The sequence below is a fragment of the Rattus norvegicus genome, chromosome 9 (assembly GCF_036323735.1).
Source record: "Rattus norvegicus strain BN/NHsdMcwi chromosome 9, GRCr8, whole genome shotgun sequence".
Lineage (NCBI taxonomy): Eukaryota > Metazoa > Chordata > Mammalia > Rodentia > Muridae > Rattus > Rattus norvegicus.
The window spans coordinates 67546130-67565927 of record NC_086027.1 but is presented as its reverse complement, the minus strand read 5'-3'; the positions used below and the strand labels follow the sequence as shown (position 1 = coordinate 67565927).

Genomic DNA, 19798 nt, shown 5'->3' with positions numbered 1-19798 from the left:
TTATACATGCATACAGATGTACAGTAATAAAGTTTGAAGGACAAATGGAAGCATACAATAGGGGAAGATGAAGCATTTGTTATGCTTTAGTGATAATATGACTCTAGCTATTCCTTTGCAGAAGTAGTTTTGTAATGAGTTCTCATTCTCTTAGATCCTGTATGCCACATGTAGAGTAGCTAGTGCCTTAAAGTGTATTATAAAGGGCTGGAGAGGTGGCTCAGTGACTAAGGACATAGGCTACTCTTCAGAGGAGTGGCTCCCAGCCATCTGTAAATCCAGTTCCAAGAGCTGTGGTGCGTTCTTCTGGCCTTTGTGAGCACCAGGCATGCACATGATAGATAGATAGATAGATAGATAGATAGATAGATAGATAGATAGATAGATAGATAGATAGATCGATCGATCACCAACACACAAATAAAATAAAATTAAAAGTACTAGAAGTACTTTTATTTTTTCCATTTTTGAAGTTTGAAATAGACTGTGTAGCCCTAGCTATTCAGGAATTCACTCTGTACCAAGCTGACCTTGAACTCAAGAGCCCCCTGTGGCTCTTGAGTGCTGGCGTTAAAGGCACATGCTGCTGCCACCACCTGGCCTACAGTGTTACTTTAATCACAAAGAAATAAAAGTAGTCTTTTAAGTGTTCTCATAACAAAACAATTGAAGTTTGATATTGCCTTAATGAAATTGAATATTTGAGAACTTAAAGAAAAAATAATAGCTTAGGTTAAGTGGGAAAATATATATGTATTTTAAATCTACATGTGAAAGAGATAACAAAATACTGGTAGTTCTAGGTAGTTAACTATACACGGGCCTTCTCCTGCCTTTCCTTTCTTCCTTCTTATGCTTCCTAGTCTGGCTTTGAATTTATAATTCTGTCTTGGTCTTAGAGGTGCTGTATTACGAGTGCCACCATACTTGACTTGCTTTTGTTTCTTACTAATTATTAAACTTTTCTGTGGTGGTTCTGTGATGTTTAAAATGTTTATGCATTTTCTACCTAGGATAGTTTTTTAAAGCTATTTTATTTATTTATACCATTTTTAATTTTAAGATTAAGATAAATTTACTAATGTGTAGCATGTTTTTCATATCTAGAGCTATATTCCAAACAAAATAAAGAAACAAGCATCCTCTATATTACTGACAAGACCTTGATTATATTCACCAAACCTTGGAACACCTTCCTACTCTGGGTCTGTGGGTGGATCAGACGTTCTTACCCAGGTTGCTGTATCCTACATGTGCGAAGGAAAGAAAGACATTCTTACAGCTCAAAGTCCTTGCTGGATTATTACTTACTGGTTAACAGACAAACCAGTTGGATAACAATTGTTTACCAATCGGGTTTCCCAGTCTTCTCCGTAGAGGCATGGGACACATACTGTCATCATGTATTAGGAGAAATCTCTGCTTGTGGATGCATAGGAGTGCAGGAGAGTGTTACCGTTCTAACAGATTACGTTTTCTGCTACTTACATGATAAAGCAGGCACTTATTCTAACTTGTTTTATATCTTGGTTACAAATATTTAAACATTTTTCTTTGGAATGTTCTTTCCATTTGAAACTCAACAACTTCAAGAATCCAGTAGGTTATAGAATCCTTATTTTAATTATAAATTTTTATTTGAAAAGCCTACTGAAAAATACATAATGTTAGAAATAAACATTTTGACATATTTGTCCTTTTATATCATACAATTTCATATGTTATATAAGCTGTATGTGTTCAAAAATATCAGAAATGTATCATAGTATAGGCTAAACGCTGTTTGTTGGTTATAAATTTGTATAAACTTATATTATCATTTTAGGTGGCAAATGCCATGAAAAACTCATTACCATTTGATGCACCTGATTCTTCACAAGAAGGCCAGAAAGTACTTAAAGTGGAAGTCACTCCAACAGTGCCGAGAATCTCTCGGACTGCAATTACAACAGCTTCAATTCGTCGTCATAGATGGAGAAGAGAAGGTAAGAATAAAATTCCCATAGTTTACTTATGGATTCAAGTAAACTTACACTGTTTATACAGAATGTTAAAATGCTTGATAGTAATTAATGCTGTATGTAGTAATGTAAAATATTTTCATTTAAAAATGGTAGGAGAAATGTGATAATACAGTTATTTTAATGTAAATATATATCTGTTTATAAAGTAGGAAGATGCTAGACTGTTCAATTAATGATATAATGTAAAATAAGACTTAGCCAAATTTTGTCTTTTTTTTTTTTTTTTGAAAGCTAGTGATAAAAATAAGGGGAGAAAGTTGCCGTAAGCCTATTAGCTGGATAAAAGGTACCTGTATGAGCACTGTGGGAGAAAATTATATGCCTGGTCCAACTAAAGTATAATACAAACTGTGCATAAAAGGATTGGTCCTTAGTTTTGGATTTTTGTATTTGCTTTTTTTTATTCTAAGAGCTGAACCCAGCAATATTTTACAGACATTTGGTACTTAACAGTCAAGCTGTCTTGCCTAAGAGAAAGTGTCACCTTAATGATCCTAATTTTTCTGTCCCATTCATTTGCAAACCTCACATTGTTCATCTGCTGCCTTATGTGTGTGCAGGCTGTGCACACACATGTAACTATATAGACAGTGTATGTGTTAATATCATATCCATATATACATTCTCTTATCTGCCTGGGTCAGAATGCTCAGAAAAGAATAGAGCAGCACAAAAAAAAGTACTAAAATGTTATATGTTGAATCCCAGATGGCTTTGACTTCTCAAACGAGGCTGACTCGAGTATTCCTGGCTCCCCGATCCAACACGGCTCCACTGACCTAGGGATCAAACGTGTGCAAGAGGGGGAGGTGCTGGTGCGCAGGACCCCTGAGCATGGCTCGCCGGAGCCCAACTCAGCAGCAGCCACAACAGAGGGTAGGACAGAGATGAGGAGGCAGAAGGCAGTGAGGCAGTTGCTGGAGAAGGATCCTGGCTCTCTGTCCCCAAGCAGAGCACCTTTACATTCTAGTGTGTGTCTCCACTACCCCTGGGTGTACTAGCTCCTCTTTGCAAAGCAACCCTCCTCCCCATATGCCTAGCACCAGGTTAGGTACAATCTTCAGTTGCCATTTGTGCTGGCCTGGAGTCTGCATCCCTGTGTCATCAAACAGCAGCTTGGCATGGCTACTAACAAGGCAGGGGCCTGGATGAAAAGGTCTGCAAATGCTTCAGATTTTTCATTACTGAGCATGTTTACTCTTAACATTAGAAAAAAATACACCCAATGGTCATGAGCCTTATTAGTCATTTTTAGGATTTATTCTTTAAAAGTCTGTGAAGAGAATTTTGAAATATTAGTACGTTTAAGAAATTGAAGTGGAGCTGGCATTTATCTGTTTTCCTAGGGTGTCCAATTAATAAGTATTTCCAGTTTCTGACAGAGAATGCTGGTATTTATTGGCTTCTCATCAGCTGGATTAAGTTGTGTAGTAATTACTGAAATCTTTTCTCTGTAAATGTGCTATCCTGGAGCATACTACACTTTACCTTTTATACACAAATATATATAGTGGTTATAGCTCCCAGATGGAGTGAAATGTGATATTTACAGATCAAGCACAGAGAAGATCCTGTTTCTACAATGTAATACTTTGCACATAAGAACTCTGCTCCATCTCTACCTGTAAAAAGGAGCATGTCTCTGATGGGAAGGTGTTTGCCTGCTGCTTTGGATGAAATGTCAATGAGCTAGCCTTATGGAAAAGAGAACTGCAGCCAGATGGTTTCATTATGTAGTTTATATTGCCCCTGGAGTACCACTATAAAACCTTATACTAATAAACCTGTAAGTAGCTTTAAAAGACATCAATGACTTCTGTTTATTTTAAAGACCAAATATACACATAAAATATTTGCCTTCTACTTTAAGGAAGTATCTTTCTCTTTGGTGTGTTAGAAATTTGAGCATGCTCAGTAAGAATCTAAATGTACCCTTAGTTCCTCACCTATTTGACCAAATTGACTTTACTTTATTTAACAGTATTGCATGTGCATGACCTAATGACCCCAAAGTTGGTACTGTTTTAGAGATCCTTCTTGACATGGCTGTGGAAGATGTGGCCTTCCCTTTTTGTCCTTTTGTATCTCTTTATCTTTATGCACCTAACAATTAGATGCATCTTGTTAAAATGCAAGAAGGAAAGAAGGAAGGATGGAAGAAAGGAAGGAAAGAAGGAAGGAAGGAAGAGAAAAAAAGAAAAGGAAAGGAAAGAAATTGAGAAAATGAATAGATTTGGAACCGTAGTGGACCCAAACTGAACAACAGTCTATTTCTCATTCTTTTTTTTTTTTTTTTTTTTTTTTGGTTCTTTTTTTCCGGAGCTGGGGACCCAACCCAGGGCCTTGCGCTTCCTAGGTAAGCGCTCTAACCACTGAGCTAAATCCCCAGCCCCTATTTCTCATTCTTGATAACTAAGTAAAGCGTTCAATGATTATAAGTAACAATTGTTAGTATATTGCAAGTATTTGCATGAAAAGTAATGCCATATATTAGCAGTTGATGAAACTCTTATAAGAATGACACTTGAAGCATTGCTTCTAATTCATCAGTCGTATACTTTGAAAACAGCCAAGTAGTAATTCCTTTTGGATATCTGTTTTAATTCTATTGAGACCCCATTAGAATTAAACTGTTAGTTTGGGGTAGATTTCAAGGCGAGTCAAAACATTTCTTTAGTGTGTTTGAAGCTAGGTCTGGTAGTACAAGCCTTTAATTCTATCACTCAGGAGACAAGACAGTCAATCTCTGTAAGCTTAGGGCCAGCCTGGTCAACACAGTGAGTTCCAGACTGGCCAGAGCTCCATAGTGAGACCCTGTCTCAAAAAAAAAAAAAAAAAAAAAAAAAAAAAAAAAGACTTATATCTTTTATCCTAAATTAATAATGGCTTTAAAAAGTATTAGTACGGGGGCTGGGGATTTAGCTCAGTGGTAGAGCGCTTACCTAGGAAGCGCAAGGTCCTGGGTTCGGTCCCCAGCTCCGAAAAAAAGAACCAAAAAAAAAAAAAAAAGTATTAGTACATGCACAATTTATAGGTAAATCAACTATTAACAACAACAACAACAAAATCAGTGAAATCCCTTTCGGTCATGTCTTTGAGTAGTGGGTGTTGTCACCTACAGAAATACTATAAAAGGAAATATATTTTGAGACTCAATTGCATTTTTACTTCCTATGTTTTTTGTTATTTTGTTTTGTTTTTGGTGGTGATGGTAGGTTTTTTGTTTTTATTTTTGTGAGATAGGGTTTCTCTGTGTAGCCATGACTGTCCTAGAACTTGCTCAGTGGACCAGACTGGCCTCAAACTCAGAGAGAGCTTCCTTCTTCTCCCTTTGTGCTAGGATTAAAAGTGTGCATCATGGGGCTGGGGATTTAGCTCAGTGGTAGAGCGCTTACCTAGGAAGCACAAGGCCCTGGGTTCGGTGCCCAGCTCCGAAAAAAAGAACCAAAAAAAAAAAAGTGTGCATCACCACACCTGGCTTGCTTTGAAGGCTTTGAAGACAGAGAAAAGGAAATTGATTAAAATGTACAAGAATTTTGGTAATTTTCTAGAATGCTGGAGCATTCTATAAAAAGATTAGTATATTTATTTTATTACACGTATATTTATTTTAAAATAAAACATATTTGTAGTAATGATGTTTTAAATAGTTTAATGATAAAAACGTATTTATTAGGGCAGGCAAAATTGTTGTTATTAAAAGTGCTTGCCATGCAAGCCTGATATTCTGAGCCCACATAAAAGTGGATGAAGAAAACCAATTCCACAAAACCGTCCTCTGCCTTCTACACACGTACACAGCAGACACCAATACACACATAATAATACTAATAAAAATTTAGATGAGCTTGTTTATTATGTGTTTAAATTAAAAGAGGACTCTAAGCTTTTGAGACAGTGCCTTTGAGTTATGTGTAATCATTGTCCATATAAAACAGCCATAGATTCTCTTGCATGGTGGCTTTTTGTGTTATCATCCTTATGGCCATACTGCTTGGGCGTCAGATATGCATGAAGCAACTCTGAAAGCTAGCACTAAGTCTCTCAGTTTCCTGTCCTAACTACTTAGATAAATGGAATTTCATATTAATATTTCTGAATATTTGGAATCTTTATATTAATTTTAAGTCAATTATTAAAAGGTAATATGAAAATTATCTAAAATGTTTATTTTCACGTCTATAATCCTCAGTTCTTTTGACAGGATTGATTGAGAGAAGTAGTGTCAGTTGCTGTTATTTTTAGTAAATGTATTTCCACATGGCTTTGCATGTTGATTAAATATTAAATTGCTGTAGATACTTATATTTATATATATATGTAACAAGTTGCCTTTTGCTTTAAGAATAGCCTAATTTGATTCTTTTTTAGAAGTAAAATAACTAGTCCATGTGAAGAAATATAGCTAAGAAATATTTTTATTTTTCAGGTGCTATGTTAAGTAAAAGATTGTGTTTGAATATATACATTTTTCTTAGGTAACCTGTATCTCAAATTAGTATTTACATTGTTCTCTAACATTTTACCTTAACTATAACATTAATATCTGTTTTATAGATTCATACTTTCTTTCAGTCTGGGAAAGGTATTTTCAGTTTTTGAAAGAAGAAAACATTAATTTTGAGACTGTTTGATCACACTTTTCGTAAGAGAATTGGGCTGTCTGGAAACTGCAAGCTCATTGTATCATGTGATTCTCACCCACAAAAAATGCAAGATGAAGGTCCTTTGACTAAGTGCAGTTACTGTGTGAGATGCACTGTGGAATGCAGGGCGCTGTAGGTGGCAGCACTCCATCTCCTGCCAAGCTGTAACTGTTAGAGACGGAGCACAGACACCATTGCTGCCTCACACTCAGTCCAGGAAAACATGGAAATCGATGTGAGGGTGTGTCCATAAGACAAAATGTGATGGTGAAGTTATTACAGCAGTGAGTCAACAGATTTTGTAGATATTAAAGAGAAATGTATTAACAAAACTATGTAAATGCAGTTAGCTGTCAAATAGATAATGTTTTTAATGTTATAATTTAAAAAGGACCTGTAGGCCTAAATGGCTAGGTACAATACCGGGTAACTGAAATTAGAAGAGAATCCCTTTTGTACAGTGTTACAGTGTGTTTTGTATAGTAGGTTAAAGAGAACTGAGGAAAGAGTTTTGTTTAAAATACATAGATATGGTGACTTTCAATGGATATAGTATGGTTTTAAAGTGTTATATTTTAGTTTTCTATGCCTTAGATGTTGATAGTTTACTAGTTAATATTTGTGGACAGTTTTTACAAACCCAGGGCAAATAAAGCCAGAAGAAAGCAATGAATGCTGTGTTAGGATTCTGTGTAGAAGTTTATTCCCCTAAATTAAACTACTGAGATCATTGCAAATCTTTAACAAACGTTCATGAGATTAGGTCAGTGTATTCACAGCTGCTTTTTATTTAATTTAGCTATAATGTGTCTGATTTATCTTTTAGGTGCTGAGGGTCTAAATGGAGGAGAGGAGTCCTTAAACATGAATGATGCAGATGAAGGATTTTCATCGGGGGCTTCTCTCAGCAGCCAACCACATGGGACCAAACCATCCTCCTCTTCTCAGAGGGGAAGCTTACGGAAAGTAGCAACTGGGCGTTCCGCCAAAGACAAAGAAACAGCATCAGCCATCAAGTCCAACGAGAGCCCTCGAGATTCAGTAGTTGGGAAGCAGTTTCTACAACAAGCAGATCTCAGCATAGATTCAGTTGAGCTGACACCGATGAAGAAACACTTGAGCCTGCCTGCAGGCCAGGTGGTGCCAAAAACCAATAGTCTAAGCCTAATCCGGACAGCCAGTGCTTCCTCAAGTAAATCTTTTGACTATGTAAATGGTGGTCAAGCAAGTACCAGCATTGGGGTTGGCACTGAGGGAGTTACTAACCTAGCAGCTACAAATACTAATAGATACTCAACTATCAGTCTACAAGAAGACCGGCTAGGTCATGCTGGTGAAGGTAAAGAGCTCCTCAGCCCAGGAGCCCCCTTAACCAAGCAGTCTCGATCCCCAAGTTTCAATATGCAGCTAATATCCCAGGTGTAGTTCTGGTGTCCCCTTGTTCTGCTTCCCTTCTACACTGAACATTTCATTGTGCAAGACACGTCATCCCGCATTGTGAAAAAGATGTCACTGTCATCAGATTTGACTTAGCTTAGGTATCTCATACTGTATTTTGTATGGAAACAGCAATAAGGTTTTCCTTTCCTTTCTTTAACCTCTCACCTATTCCCTTAAATGTGTTTGTGAAGCAGTGTAAAATGTTTGCCTTTCCCTGCCTTCCTTTCTCTTGGGTGATGTGCAATCCATCGTAGGCTGATCGGTCCCATTTCAACACTGTGAGACTGAGGAGATGTTAGAGGAAATGGTGTATAGGATCCCTATGAAGTGACTCTTTGGCTTTTGTTTAAAAACAAAACGGGTTTGTTCACATAATCTATGGAACTATGAAGATAACTGGATCATATTTTTTTCTCTTAACCAGGAGTGCCTCAGAGATTCTGCTATGACTTTGGGCTTTCTCTGAGTCTGTGCAATTTTATATTCTTGGGTAGCATGGGGGAAGGCGGTAGACTACTGCAATTTTTTTTATTAAAATGAGGCTGACTGCCCCCTTATTTTATCCCAAGGACACAAATATTTAATTATTGAGGCATTTAAATCAATTTGTGACCACCTCCATTGGAGGGTGTGGCTCTAAGTTGATTCTCTAATTGATAATGCACTTTCTCAATGGCTCTATAGTCATTAACAACAGGTCTTCCCTCTTCCCACAAGGACTTAAGGACATTTCCGCCCTTAAAGTTTGAATTAACAAATCAGAGACTCAAAGGGGCATGTTCTATTTCCTAGGAATGATTGATATTATGGTGCTGGGGTTTTGTTGGGGGAAGGGTGTTTGTTTAATTTGTGTGAGATTGTATATGAGGTAAAGCTATAATTGTTTTCTTTCTTCCTTTCCTTTGTGAGTTGGTGATGACTGAAGTAGAAACTGTACATCTTCAGGTAAAGAGAGGAATTTCTCAGTCTACTCTCTGAGATATCAGACTAGAGAAACCCTTTCAGCTGCTTCCTAGATGTACCTAGATTCAGTCAGATATTGGATACAGAAACCTAAAGTCCTGAGATTATATACTCCAAGGAAATACATCAGGGACAGATAATTGGTTGAAAACACTGATGCTTCAATGTGACACATTTGTATAGAACATTTCTACCAGAGGGTACTGACTTGATTTCTCCACAAGGACCACACTGCCTTTGTGTTTATTGCAGTTTGTGTATCTTCTGATTATCTGCAAAGTTTCTCGTTTTTATAAAACTTTGAAATCATGCCAGTAAACTAGATGTTGAATGTAAATCAGTAGCATTTGGTAACTGCTAAGAGGCTACAAAAATGCATTATTAGTTTAAAGGCTCTTTGTTGTGATTTGGTTGGATAAGACTTTCTTATAATCTCTTCTGGGTCTCAGGCTTTGTTTGAAAAAGAAGGGAATATATTAGAATTTTAAAAATCAGTATTGTGACTTCAATTGCTATGAATTACCCATCTCAAAAACATCAGTTACACACACTCTCTTACATGTAGACATTTTATGGTATTGTGAATGGAAATTATACTGCCTTTATAGGAAGCAAGTGTTCTCCTAATTGACAAAGTTGTTTTATCTCTATTTACCATAAAGTTTGATAAATAACCAGGAAAACGACTCTCATTTTTTTTCACACATAAGCCACCATTTTTGGAAGAGTAGTCTGTCTGTCTATTAGTTTAGGGAGCATTGTGTTAGTATAACCTTTAATTAGATTTGATAGTTTGTAACATTTTTCAGCTCCCAGCAAATAGAAAACTAGAACCTCAGCTATTATCCATATCATTGCCAAAGTTTGGAGTAAGGCTAAAAGCTGATATGTGATCTATTGATTGATTATAATATGCATATGACATGTCTATTTATCACAGACATATTTTAGCCCTATTTCTACTAATTTAAGTAATTAAGAGATACCAAGTAAACTAAAAAAAACAGAGTTGTAAAACAGTAAAAAAAAATAGTGAAAATGTTTTTGTAACCTACTAAATGGAGAAGCTTTCTAGTGCATAAAGGAAGGTATCAGTCTTATACAGCAAAACATGCCTACTTTATGCTGGAGGTCGCTGGGCTCAAGTGCACACAGATTGACATTTAAACCAAGCGTTTTAGATAAAGCACAAAAGAATACCAAACAATTTGAAAGTATAGCATAAACTGTTGTAAGTATAAGAAAACATCCTTTGATTAGAACTGTTATAACTGAAGGGTTGGTTTTAAGATATTTTTCAGAATCAGGAATGATGGCACACACCTTTAATCCCAGCACTCCAAAGGCAGAGGCAGGTGGATCTCTGAGTTCAAGGCTGGCTTGGTCTACAGAGTGAGTTCTAAGACAGCCAGAGCTACACAGAGAAGGAAGCCCTGTCTCAGAGAAGAAAAAGAAAAAAAGTTTTTTTTTCATCTTAAAGGATATCTTTTATCGGTATTTCGTAGACTTTGTATATACATCCCAAGTAATATTTCACAACCCTGTAACATTTGCTTCCTATTCCTTGGGTTATAATTTGGTCTCAGTGAAGAAATTCTTCATATACACTTTATAACCAGGGTCTTAGAATACATTTTCTGTATAAAATAACAGTTAAAATGAAATTAATTAAAATTAAACAAACTATCCAATTTTCTAATGATATTTTCAACCATTTTGTGTTACCAGCATTGAATTTAAAATGATTTTTGTAAAGTTACTCAGCAGCTGTTAGAAATGTCATAGAAAGTCAGAAATGTCCGTACTTTATCCTTTAACAAATTCCCTTTAATATTTCTCCACTTTCATGAAGCATCATCACACTAATAGAAAAAGGACATTTTGGGGAAAATATTTGTTTTATATAATTCAAAAAATGACCGATGCCATCTGCACTGGGTTAAGGACTACAATATCTGAAGGTTTGAAGAGTTCTTCTATATGACTTTCAGTTACTTTTACTGGTAAGAAAGCTAAAATATAAAGTAAAAACTTAACTTAGAAGCTGGGGAGGGAAGAGTTGTCTTTTAAAATCTTGGTCCTTTACCAACATCCCTTTTTTCCCAGCCCACTGTTGTGTGCCCATTTATTGCAGATCAGGATTTCTGTGCTAGAAGAGACCCTAGAAATAACTTGGCTCTTCTCTCTGCCACACATGCATTCATCATCAGGGCACTGAGGCTCAGCAGAGGTTGTAGACTAAGTAAGGCCCATGGCTAAGAAGCTGGGCCATAGTCAAACCTTGTCTCTAGTCCCGTTCATGTTGATGCCTCTTTGCCTCTAGTTATCCAGACTTTGGTAAATGTGATATGAAACACTTCCATTTCTGCTGTTTCTTTGTTTCTGCCCCAGTACCTGATGAACACATTAAGAAAGATATTAATTCCAGAGGGAAAAAAAGTAAAATAATTAATACAGATGGGGATGTGTTCAAAATGCACATTATTCTTTTCTAATTTATGCCTTGTGAATTTTCTACCACATAACAGTTATATGCTGCCAGGTTATTTGTATTTCTGGGGATTTGTTTAAATGCAAAATAAACCCAATGAAATTTCCTTGATCAGTGTTTCTAACTATTTAAAAGCTATACTGCGGAGGATTGCAAAGTAAAGATAAAGCTCAGTTCCATTAATTTTTAATCTAGAGAGAGAATGTTCCTTACTGTGCTTAGAGAAGATTAAGAGCAATATTCCTCAATGTGATTGAAGAGATTTACAGTGAGTGTAAATGTATGAGTCCATGAGCAGTGGTCTCTGTCATTATAACATAAACCGTATAAAATGACTCAAGGGTGGTAGTCTTAGCCACAGAGTGCAGTGTCTCCAACCGGTAGTCTCATCCCACTTAGTAGCTTTTAAATTTGTTAGAAGAGCTCTCTCGTGCTGTGTTTGTTTGCACTGCTTCTGTGAATACGTCAATGCAGTGGTTTTCCTACCTCCCTTATGAGGTTTCTTTGGGTCCATCTTAAGTACTTCAGTTGTTGACAATCAGATGTCTCATTTAATTTACTATATATTCATTTATAAATGAAAGTACTAGTTTCTGTCTTTGTGGGTAAGGTAACGTACTGTACCAACATTGAGAAGGGAGACCACTCCATTTCTGAACTTGGATTGCATTATAAAGTATGGGTTTTTTTAATTTAACAAAAAGACTTAGTATTCTAATTATATAGTTTTTTAATTTAAAAAGACTAATATGTCATGCTAGTGATCAGAAATTCTACAGAAATCCTAGAGCAACTTTTCTGCACTGGTTATATTAAGCATTGAGACAGGAGGCTTTCCCCAAGCTGGATGACTCCTGTCACTGCTTCACCACTGAGTTGGTGAGATGCTGTAATACTTTTAATTTTCCCAAAGTGGTCTCCAAAATAAGTGATTGAAAACTAGCTATTGGTGGCACTTTAACCTCTTAAAAATATTTACCAGATTATATAAACATGGGATACAGTGTAAAAATAGCATCATGAGTCATCAGATTGGTACAGTTTTCCATGCAAAGGAGATGAGCCAAATTCTAGTATTGTTTCTATTGTGTGAACCTAGTGGGCGGTTCACACGTGTGGAACTACTGCGGAGGCACAACCCCGCCTCTTGTCCTTGAGGTAGCTGCATTCCATCTGACCCTGACAGCATCTCTTTTCCTCCAACATTTTTGTAATGTTAGCCATTTGTCCTATGAGAAATATGGTCAAGACCAAACAATTCAGGATACAGTTTCACAGAAATGTAGGGTTGTGTGGAATAACTGGCCGAAGGCCACAGAAGTAAACTTTCTATGTTTTGCTTCTGAATTTCAAAAGGATGGGTTTCTTAATGTTTACAAATTAAGGCACATTTGTATGTCTGATATTAATTAGACTACTACATTTTAATATGGTTTTACCAAAAGAAAGTAGAATTAGGTGTATTTTAAGATATAAGCCAGTCTTTTTTAAAACTTGAGCATCTGGAGGTAGGTGTTTTTATTGACAAAGAAAAATGAACTTAATTGGATAATCTCTCCCCATCTGCTACTTTGCTATATGGCTTGCTGTATTGGAGTGTAAACAGTTCAGTGTTAATCATATCAGAAGACATTTTTACATCCTCATCAATTTATAAAATTTACCAAAGAAAATGTTTCTGATAAATCCTTTTTAAAGCATTAAGGAATGTACCCCTCTTTGATGTAGTGATTGCTTTCTAACCCTGAGGGAAACAAATATTAATATATTATTTGAACTAAAAAACACATAGGGTAAATAGACAATGTCCTGTTTTTCCCTACATCAGTAAGATGTCAGTACTCCACTGAAAGTACCATTTAAAGAATAAGTCTTAATTTTATTCCTTAGGACATTTTTATTAAAATTAAGGATTTTGCGTATCAGTATTGAATATAAAGGGGGAAACTCCTGAAGATGGTATATTGTATATTATGGGTTGTCTAGGGAAAATTATTGAAAGGTACCCCTCAATGGACAGTGGCATTTATTTCTAGTATAATCGTAGCTAAATTGACATGGTTAGGTTAGTTTGCATTTATGTCTGTGTTCACTCTTGACTACTTTTTGTCTTTGCATATGATTGGGTTAAAGGAAGCCAAAATAACTGCTTTAAAATATGTCGGCCAAAAAGATCTAAAGGGTTTAAGCTGTTTAATGATCTCTTAAATAACGAATTATAGTTGTTTTTTAACTATTTCGAACAAGTTCTTTAATTTTTTAATACCACATTATAGTTAATAAGTACTTAACTGGTGTGTGGTGGTACATGCCTGTAATCCCAGCACTTGGAGGCAGAGGTAGACTGATCTCTGAGTTCAAGGCCAGGCTGGTCTATAGAGTGAGTTCCAGGACAGCCAAGGCTACACAGTTAGACCCTGTCTCAAAACAACAGACAGACAGACAGACAGACAAACAAAAATGTATTGTTCTTGGGAAAAGAAGATTGGCCTTCAAATAATGACTGATAATGGTTTTTATTTTTAATTTTATTATCTGAATACAGTATAAAGATATGTTCTGTGTGATGTTAAAAATATTAGTATGAGGTTTATCGTGTATTTTACACTGGATCTTTTTGGTTCTTCTAAAAACTAGGCTGGCTTTACATTCAGTTTAAAACTGGTTAAATGAAAATGTTTAGCAGTGCACGGATTTTACTACCTTGGCTTTATGTAATGTGATTTCTATAATAGCAAACAGAATATCCCATTCTGATTATTTGTTTCCTAAGAAGGATATATTTGATCAGCCTGTTCTTATTGTCAGCCAATATCAATGTGTAGCTTGGGATAAATGTCCCAGGTATTGAGAGGATTCTGCTGCTGAAAATTCTGCCGGCGTGTACAAAGTATGATCTTTATTGAGAGATGTCCTTTCAACTTGGGACTAGTGAAAAATCTTTCTTTCTTTTGTTTCAGAGCTGAAGAAAAAAACCAAAATGCACATTTAAGATCATATGTACTGGTGCATGTGAGCCGTTATCTTGTCTTATTGAATGGACTAATGCTGTTGATTGTTGAAATGTGAAATGTGTCACTGTTGAACTTGTACATATCTGCCAGAGATGAAAAATATTTTAAGTTATTGTAAATAAAGATGTATAAAATTGAGTATCCGTCTGCAATGCAGAAACATAACATCTCAGATGTTAAATATGTCTCTTGAGGGATATGTCATGTCTCCCTGATGTATCTAGCTACATAAGGAATGTACATTTTCTTTTGTATAAAATACAGCTTCATTTGGCTTTTAACTGGATCTCGCTGAGTTGATTGTATCTTACCTTAGCTTTATACTTTATCATAGTCCTTTCATTGTATTTTTAAATGTGATTTTACTTATGTGTCTGATTTTATTTCATTTTGAAATAGAATCTCACTGTGTAGCCCTGGCTGGCCTAGAACTTGCCATGTAGACCAGGCTAGCATATAAGTCCTAGAGATCCAGCCATGTCTGCCTCCCCTGTGCTGGGATTACATCATCACACCTGCTTGTGTATATCTGAACTTTTAATATATATCTTAAAAAGTAAGGCAATACTTTAAATTTAGACGACACCAGAAAATAACACAAAGACAAAAATTCTGTTGTGATGGCACACACCTGTAATCCCAGCGCTCCGTGGCTAAGGCAGGAGGATTGCTGTAGTCATCCTGGACTACAGAATGCGAAAATGTGTTTCAGAGCAGGATTAGGGCCACTAAGAAGCATTATCTAGTAACAATGTCTGTCTCTAAGCCTGATGACCTGAGACTAACCATTGGGACCTACATGATGTAAGGAGAACAACTCCACAAGGTTTCCTGTGGCCTCTACACATACACACGAGTAAATTTTTTAATTATAAAAGCGTACGTGAAATTGGTCCATAAAACATATAGAACAGCTCTACATTTTGGTATGCTCATTGTAGGGACACAGATTTAACACTAAAGCAGCCAAATCCTTGTTTACAGAGGAGCCAGCTTTATTAATGAGGAAGCTCAGAGTTGCCCTTTGCCCCTCTCCTGTACTCCCTCCAGCACTGCTGACTTTTCTTTTTAATGCATCTGGGGGTGGCAGGGTTCACGTGTGTGTGTGTGTGTGTGTGTGTGTGTGTGTGTGTGTGTGTGTGTGTGTGCAGAGGCCAGAAGAAAACCTGGGATTCCATCCTCAAGAATAACAGCCTCTTTGAGACAGTGTCAGTGGCCTGGTGCTCAGCAGTGAAAACGAGGCTGGCTGGCCAGAAGTCCCAGGAATCCTGTCTCTGCCTCCACAATTTTGGAACAAAGTGTGTATAAGAAGATCATGATTTAAGTTTGAAGCCAGCCTGGGCTCCTAAGAATAAAGCCATAATTGGCCATTTTTATGTGTGTTCTGGGTCTTTATGCTTATACAGCAAACATGACTCCTAGGCAGCTATTAACTGGTAATAAAATGATGAGGGGAGGTTGGGGACCTGTGAACCTCTTCCCTTGCAACCACTAGTTGCCTGTATGTAGATGTCCAGGGAGGGAAGGAGCCTGATGAGTCCCTCATCCCTTCACTATAGAATGTTGACTAGCCCAGTCTTGTATTATACATGTTATGTCTAGGTCACAGCTCTGAGTTCAAGAGTATAATGGCCATGCCATGCCGAGAAGGAAGCTTTCTACAAATACTTCATCTTTCTACAAAATAGTGGGTAACTATTATCCAACTCTCAGCAGTAGCAATGACTCCCAGAGTTGTCAGTGAAACATCTTAGATCAAATGTACATAACAGATACCCAGAATATTGTGTTCAGCAGCATGGAATACTTATTCTCAGTAATCCATGAGACTTTCTCTAAAATCAATCATACTAAAATGTATGTAACTTAGTTATTTGATCAACTGACTAAAACTAGAAATGAGAATCTAGAGAAACTACAGTGAATACATACTATTGAATTATTAATGGGCATTGAATAAATATGGAAATTAAAAATAATTCACTCTTATTTTCTGCCCCCTCTTCTGAGCCTTGAAAGGGAATATATAGCTTCATGCCAATCTGCTGATATTTGGGTTTTTTTTTATATCTGAGGCCCCCAAAACAACATAGGCAATTGTTTCTGCTTTGTTAGAAGGACTAAAGGGCAAGGGCTTGCTCCTAAAAATACCATATACATATGTTGCAGGACATAGAGGATGTCAGCTATTGGAAGGTGCTATCTAATGATCATTTGTGGCTGATGATTCAGATCATTTATAGTCAGTTTGACCAGTTCTAAGTCTCTGTAGTAAGTACTGCCTACTGCAAAGGAAAGCTGCTCTGTCAAAGCACAAGAGCACCAGTCTCTGGCCTAGACAAAAATACTTAGAAGGCAATTTGACATACCATATCCATTTAGCAGAATAAAAAGATCTTACCCCACATAAACCTGCAAACCTCCAGCCACAAGCCTTTGACCAGGTTCACTGTCAGGATGTGACTTTCCTTCCACGGAACTGGCACCAAATACAATCAGGAAGTGGTTGGTTACCTCTGTAACCGTCATGCCACTGTTGCACCAGTAACCATAGCTTGTATGCCAGGTCAGGAGTGTAGCATGCTCAAGTCAACAGCTAAGTAAGACTGTTGGTAACAGTTCATCCCCTCAACCTGTGTACACCTTCCAGGCCTATAAAAGCTAGGCAGCAGAGAGGGAACTTCCAACTCAGTTTCAGATGTGTTTCTCATGTCCTGCATCCGAAATACATGCTGTTTTCAGCAACAAGGTCTTGCCCTCTAGTTCTTGTGTCAAAGCAGTGACAATTGCCTGTGTTGTTTTGAAGGTCTCAGGTTTAAAAAAAATTTTTTTCAAAGTCCAACAGATTTCTATAAAGCTTTTCATGAAATTTATTTACAAGGACAGAAGTTGATCTTCCCAGATTTAAGTATGAGTATGAATGCATCTTGTCCATAAGATCAACTTAATACTTTGAACACGTAGATTGATAATATGACTTTTTTTTTAATCTGAGTTTATTGCATAATTTGGTGTGTAGTGTCTTCCAGGTTGCAAGTAGTATACTTGGTCCTGCTGTGTTTTTCTTTCTCAGAGCAACACTTTCTATCCAAAAGTTTGGTGGTGATATGGCTGGGAATATAACTCAGTTAATAGAATGCTTGCACAGCATGAACGAAGACTCCGGATTCAATCCCCAGTACTACATGAAGCCTGAAGAAAAACTTTTAATATTTAATCCCAATGGCATATATGGTTAGTTGCCGGTAGGAATCAAATAAAAGGCTCATTCACATATCTTCTTCCCCAGCTTGAAAAGTGAGCTCCAGTGTGATGGTAAGAGTCTACTCTGTGGTTTATCTCTACATCCCAGTATCTCAGCTAAGTAGGACAGGAGCCGCAAGGCCCACCTGTTTCACATGTCTAACCTATCTCCCAGCTCTCAAACTCGTGTTACTCTAAGGCAGTGGTTCTTAACCTGTGGGCCATGATCTCTCTAGGGTCACATATCAGATACTTACATTACAATTCATAACAGCAAAATCATGTTATGAAGTAGCAAAGAAAATTATTTTATGACTGGGGGTCACCACAACATGAGGAACTCTATTTAAAAAAAAAAAAAGTGTTGAGCATTAGGAAAGTTGAGAACCTCACTGCTCTAGAGAATGCCGAGGCCACCTGGAGTACTGCAACAGGAATAAGGTTTTTTTTATTATTACTAGATATATTTCTTTACTTACATTTCAAATGTTATTCCCCTTCCCAGTTTCCTGTCCATAAGCCCCCATCCCTTCCCCTCCCCTCCCCCTTTCCCATACAGGTATTGCCCCCATACATCCCCCTTACTGCCCCCTATATTCCCCTGCACTGGGGATCCAACCTTGGCAGGACCAAGGGCTTCCCCTTCCACTGATGCTCCAACAAGGCTATTCTCTGCTACATATGCAGTTGGAGTCCTGGATCAGTCCATGTATATAGTCTTTCGGTAGTGGTTTAGTCCCTGGGAGCTCTGGTTTGCATTGTTGTTCTTATGGGGTTGCAAGCTCCTTCAACTCTTTTTTGTTTGTTTTTTGTTTTTTGTTTTTTGTTTTTTTCCGGAGCTGGGGACCGAACTCAGGGCCTTGTGCTTGCTAGGCAAGCGCTCTACCACTGAGCTTCCTCTAACTCCCCACAGGGGGGGTCCTGTTCTCAGTTTCACGGCTTGCTGCTAGCATTGACCTCTGTATTGGACATGCTCTGGGTGTGTCTCTCAGGAGAGATCTATATCCAGTCCCTTTCTGCATGCATTTTTTAGCTTCATCAATCTTATCTAGTTTTGGTGGCTGTATATTTACGGACCATATGTGGGGCAGGCTCTGAATGGCCATTCTTTGAGTCGCTGCTCTAAACTTTGCTTCCATATCCCCTCCTATGGATATTTTCCCCCTTTTAAGAAAGAATGGGAGCATCCACATTTTGGTCATCCTTCTTCTTGAGCTTCCTGTGGTCTGTGGATTGCATCTTGGGTAATTCAAGCTTTTGGGCTAATATCCACTGCTCTAGAGAATGCCGAGACCACCTGGAGTACTACAACAGGAATAAGTTTTGTTTTGTTTTTAATTTATATTATGTGTGCAAGTGTTTTGCCTGCATATATGTCTGTGCACCATGTGTGTGACTGGTGTGCATGGAAGTTAAAAGAAGGCATTGGGTCTCCTGGGATTGTAGTTATAGGTGGTTGTGAGCCACTATATGGGTGCTAGGAATTGAACCTACGTCTTTGGGAAGAGCAGCTAGTGTTCTTAACTGCTGAGCAACTTCTCCAGCTCTAGAAGTAAGGTTCTTCTTGGCTTTCCTTTCCACCTTCTAAAATCTTGCCATTTCACCTCCTGTTAGGTTATGTTTTGTGTTCATATACTTTTAAATGTGTGTGTGTGTGTGTGTGTGTGTGTGTGTGTGTGTGTGTGTGTGTGAGTGAGTGTTGGGGGTCCTCATAAGTACATCCTTAAGTAGGACCTGGTTCCTGTGTAGAAGTCAGAGGACAACTTTTTGGTTCTCTTCTTCTACCACATGAGTCCCGGGAATTGAACTCATGTCACCAGGTTTGGTGGCAAGGACACTTACCTGCCAATTTGAGCCAGTTTGCCTACCCTCCTTACATACTTTCTGAGAGGTCTGGTTCTGGTAATTTAGTGACATTTCAAGAGAGGGTTCAATTTACCATTTTAAATCTGATTACATTGGAGTTTTTTTAAGACT

The 19798-nt window shown here is 37.4% G+C and overlaps 1 protein-coding gene across 12 annotated transcripts in view; it reads left to right on the top strand.

The window, feature by feature from the left end:
* Hycc2 (hyccin PI4KA lipid kinase complex subunit 2) overlaps window positions 1-14864 on the top strand; it is a 72290-nt gene extending 57426 nt beyond the window's left edge. For 6 of the 12 annotated variants that reach the window (XM_006244984.4, XM_063267184.1, XM_063267185.1 and 3 more), the window contains 2 exons: window positions 1826-1985; window positions 7497-14864. In XM_006244984.4, the coding sequence (XP_006245046.1) occupies window positions 1826-1985; window positions 7497-8095 (759 nt within the window). In that variant the 3' untranslated portion in view covers window positions 8096-14864. Of the gene's footprint in view, window positions 1-1825; window positions 1986-2732; window positions 3071-7496 lie in introns of all 12 variants that reach the window. The other 6 variants (XM_017596454.2, XM_017596455.3, XM_039083620.2 and 3 more) reach the window with 3 other exon arrangements.
* Window positions 14865-19798: the final 4934 nt, after the last annotated feature.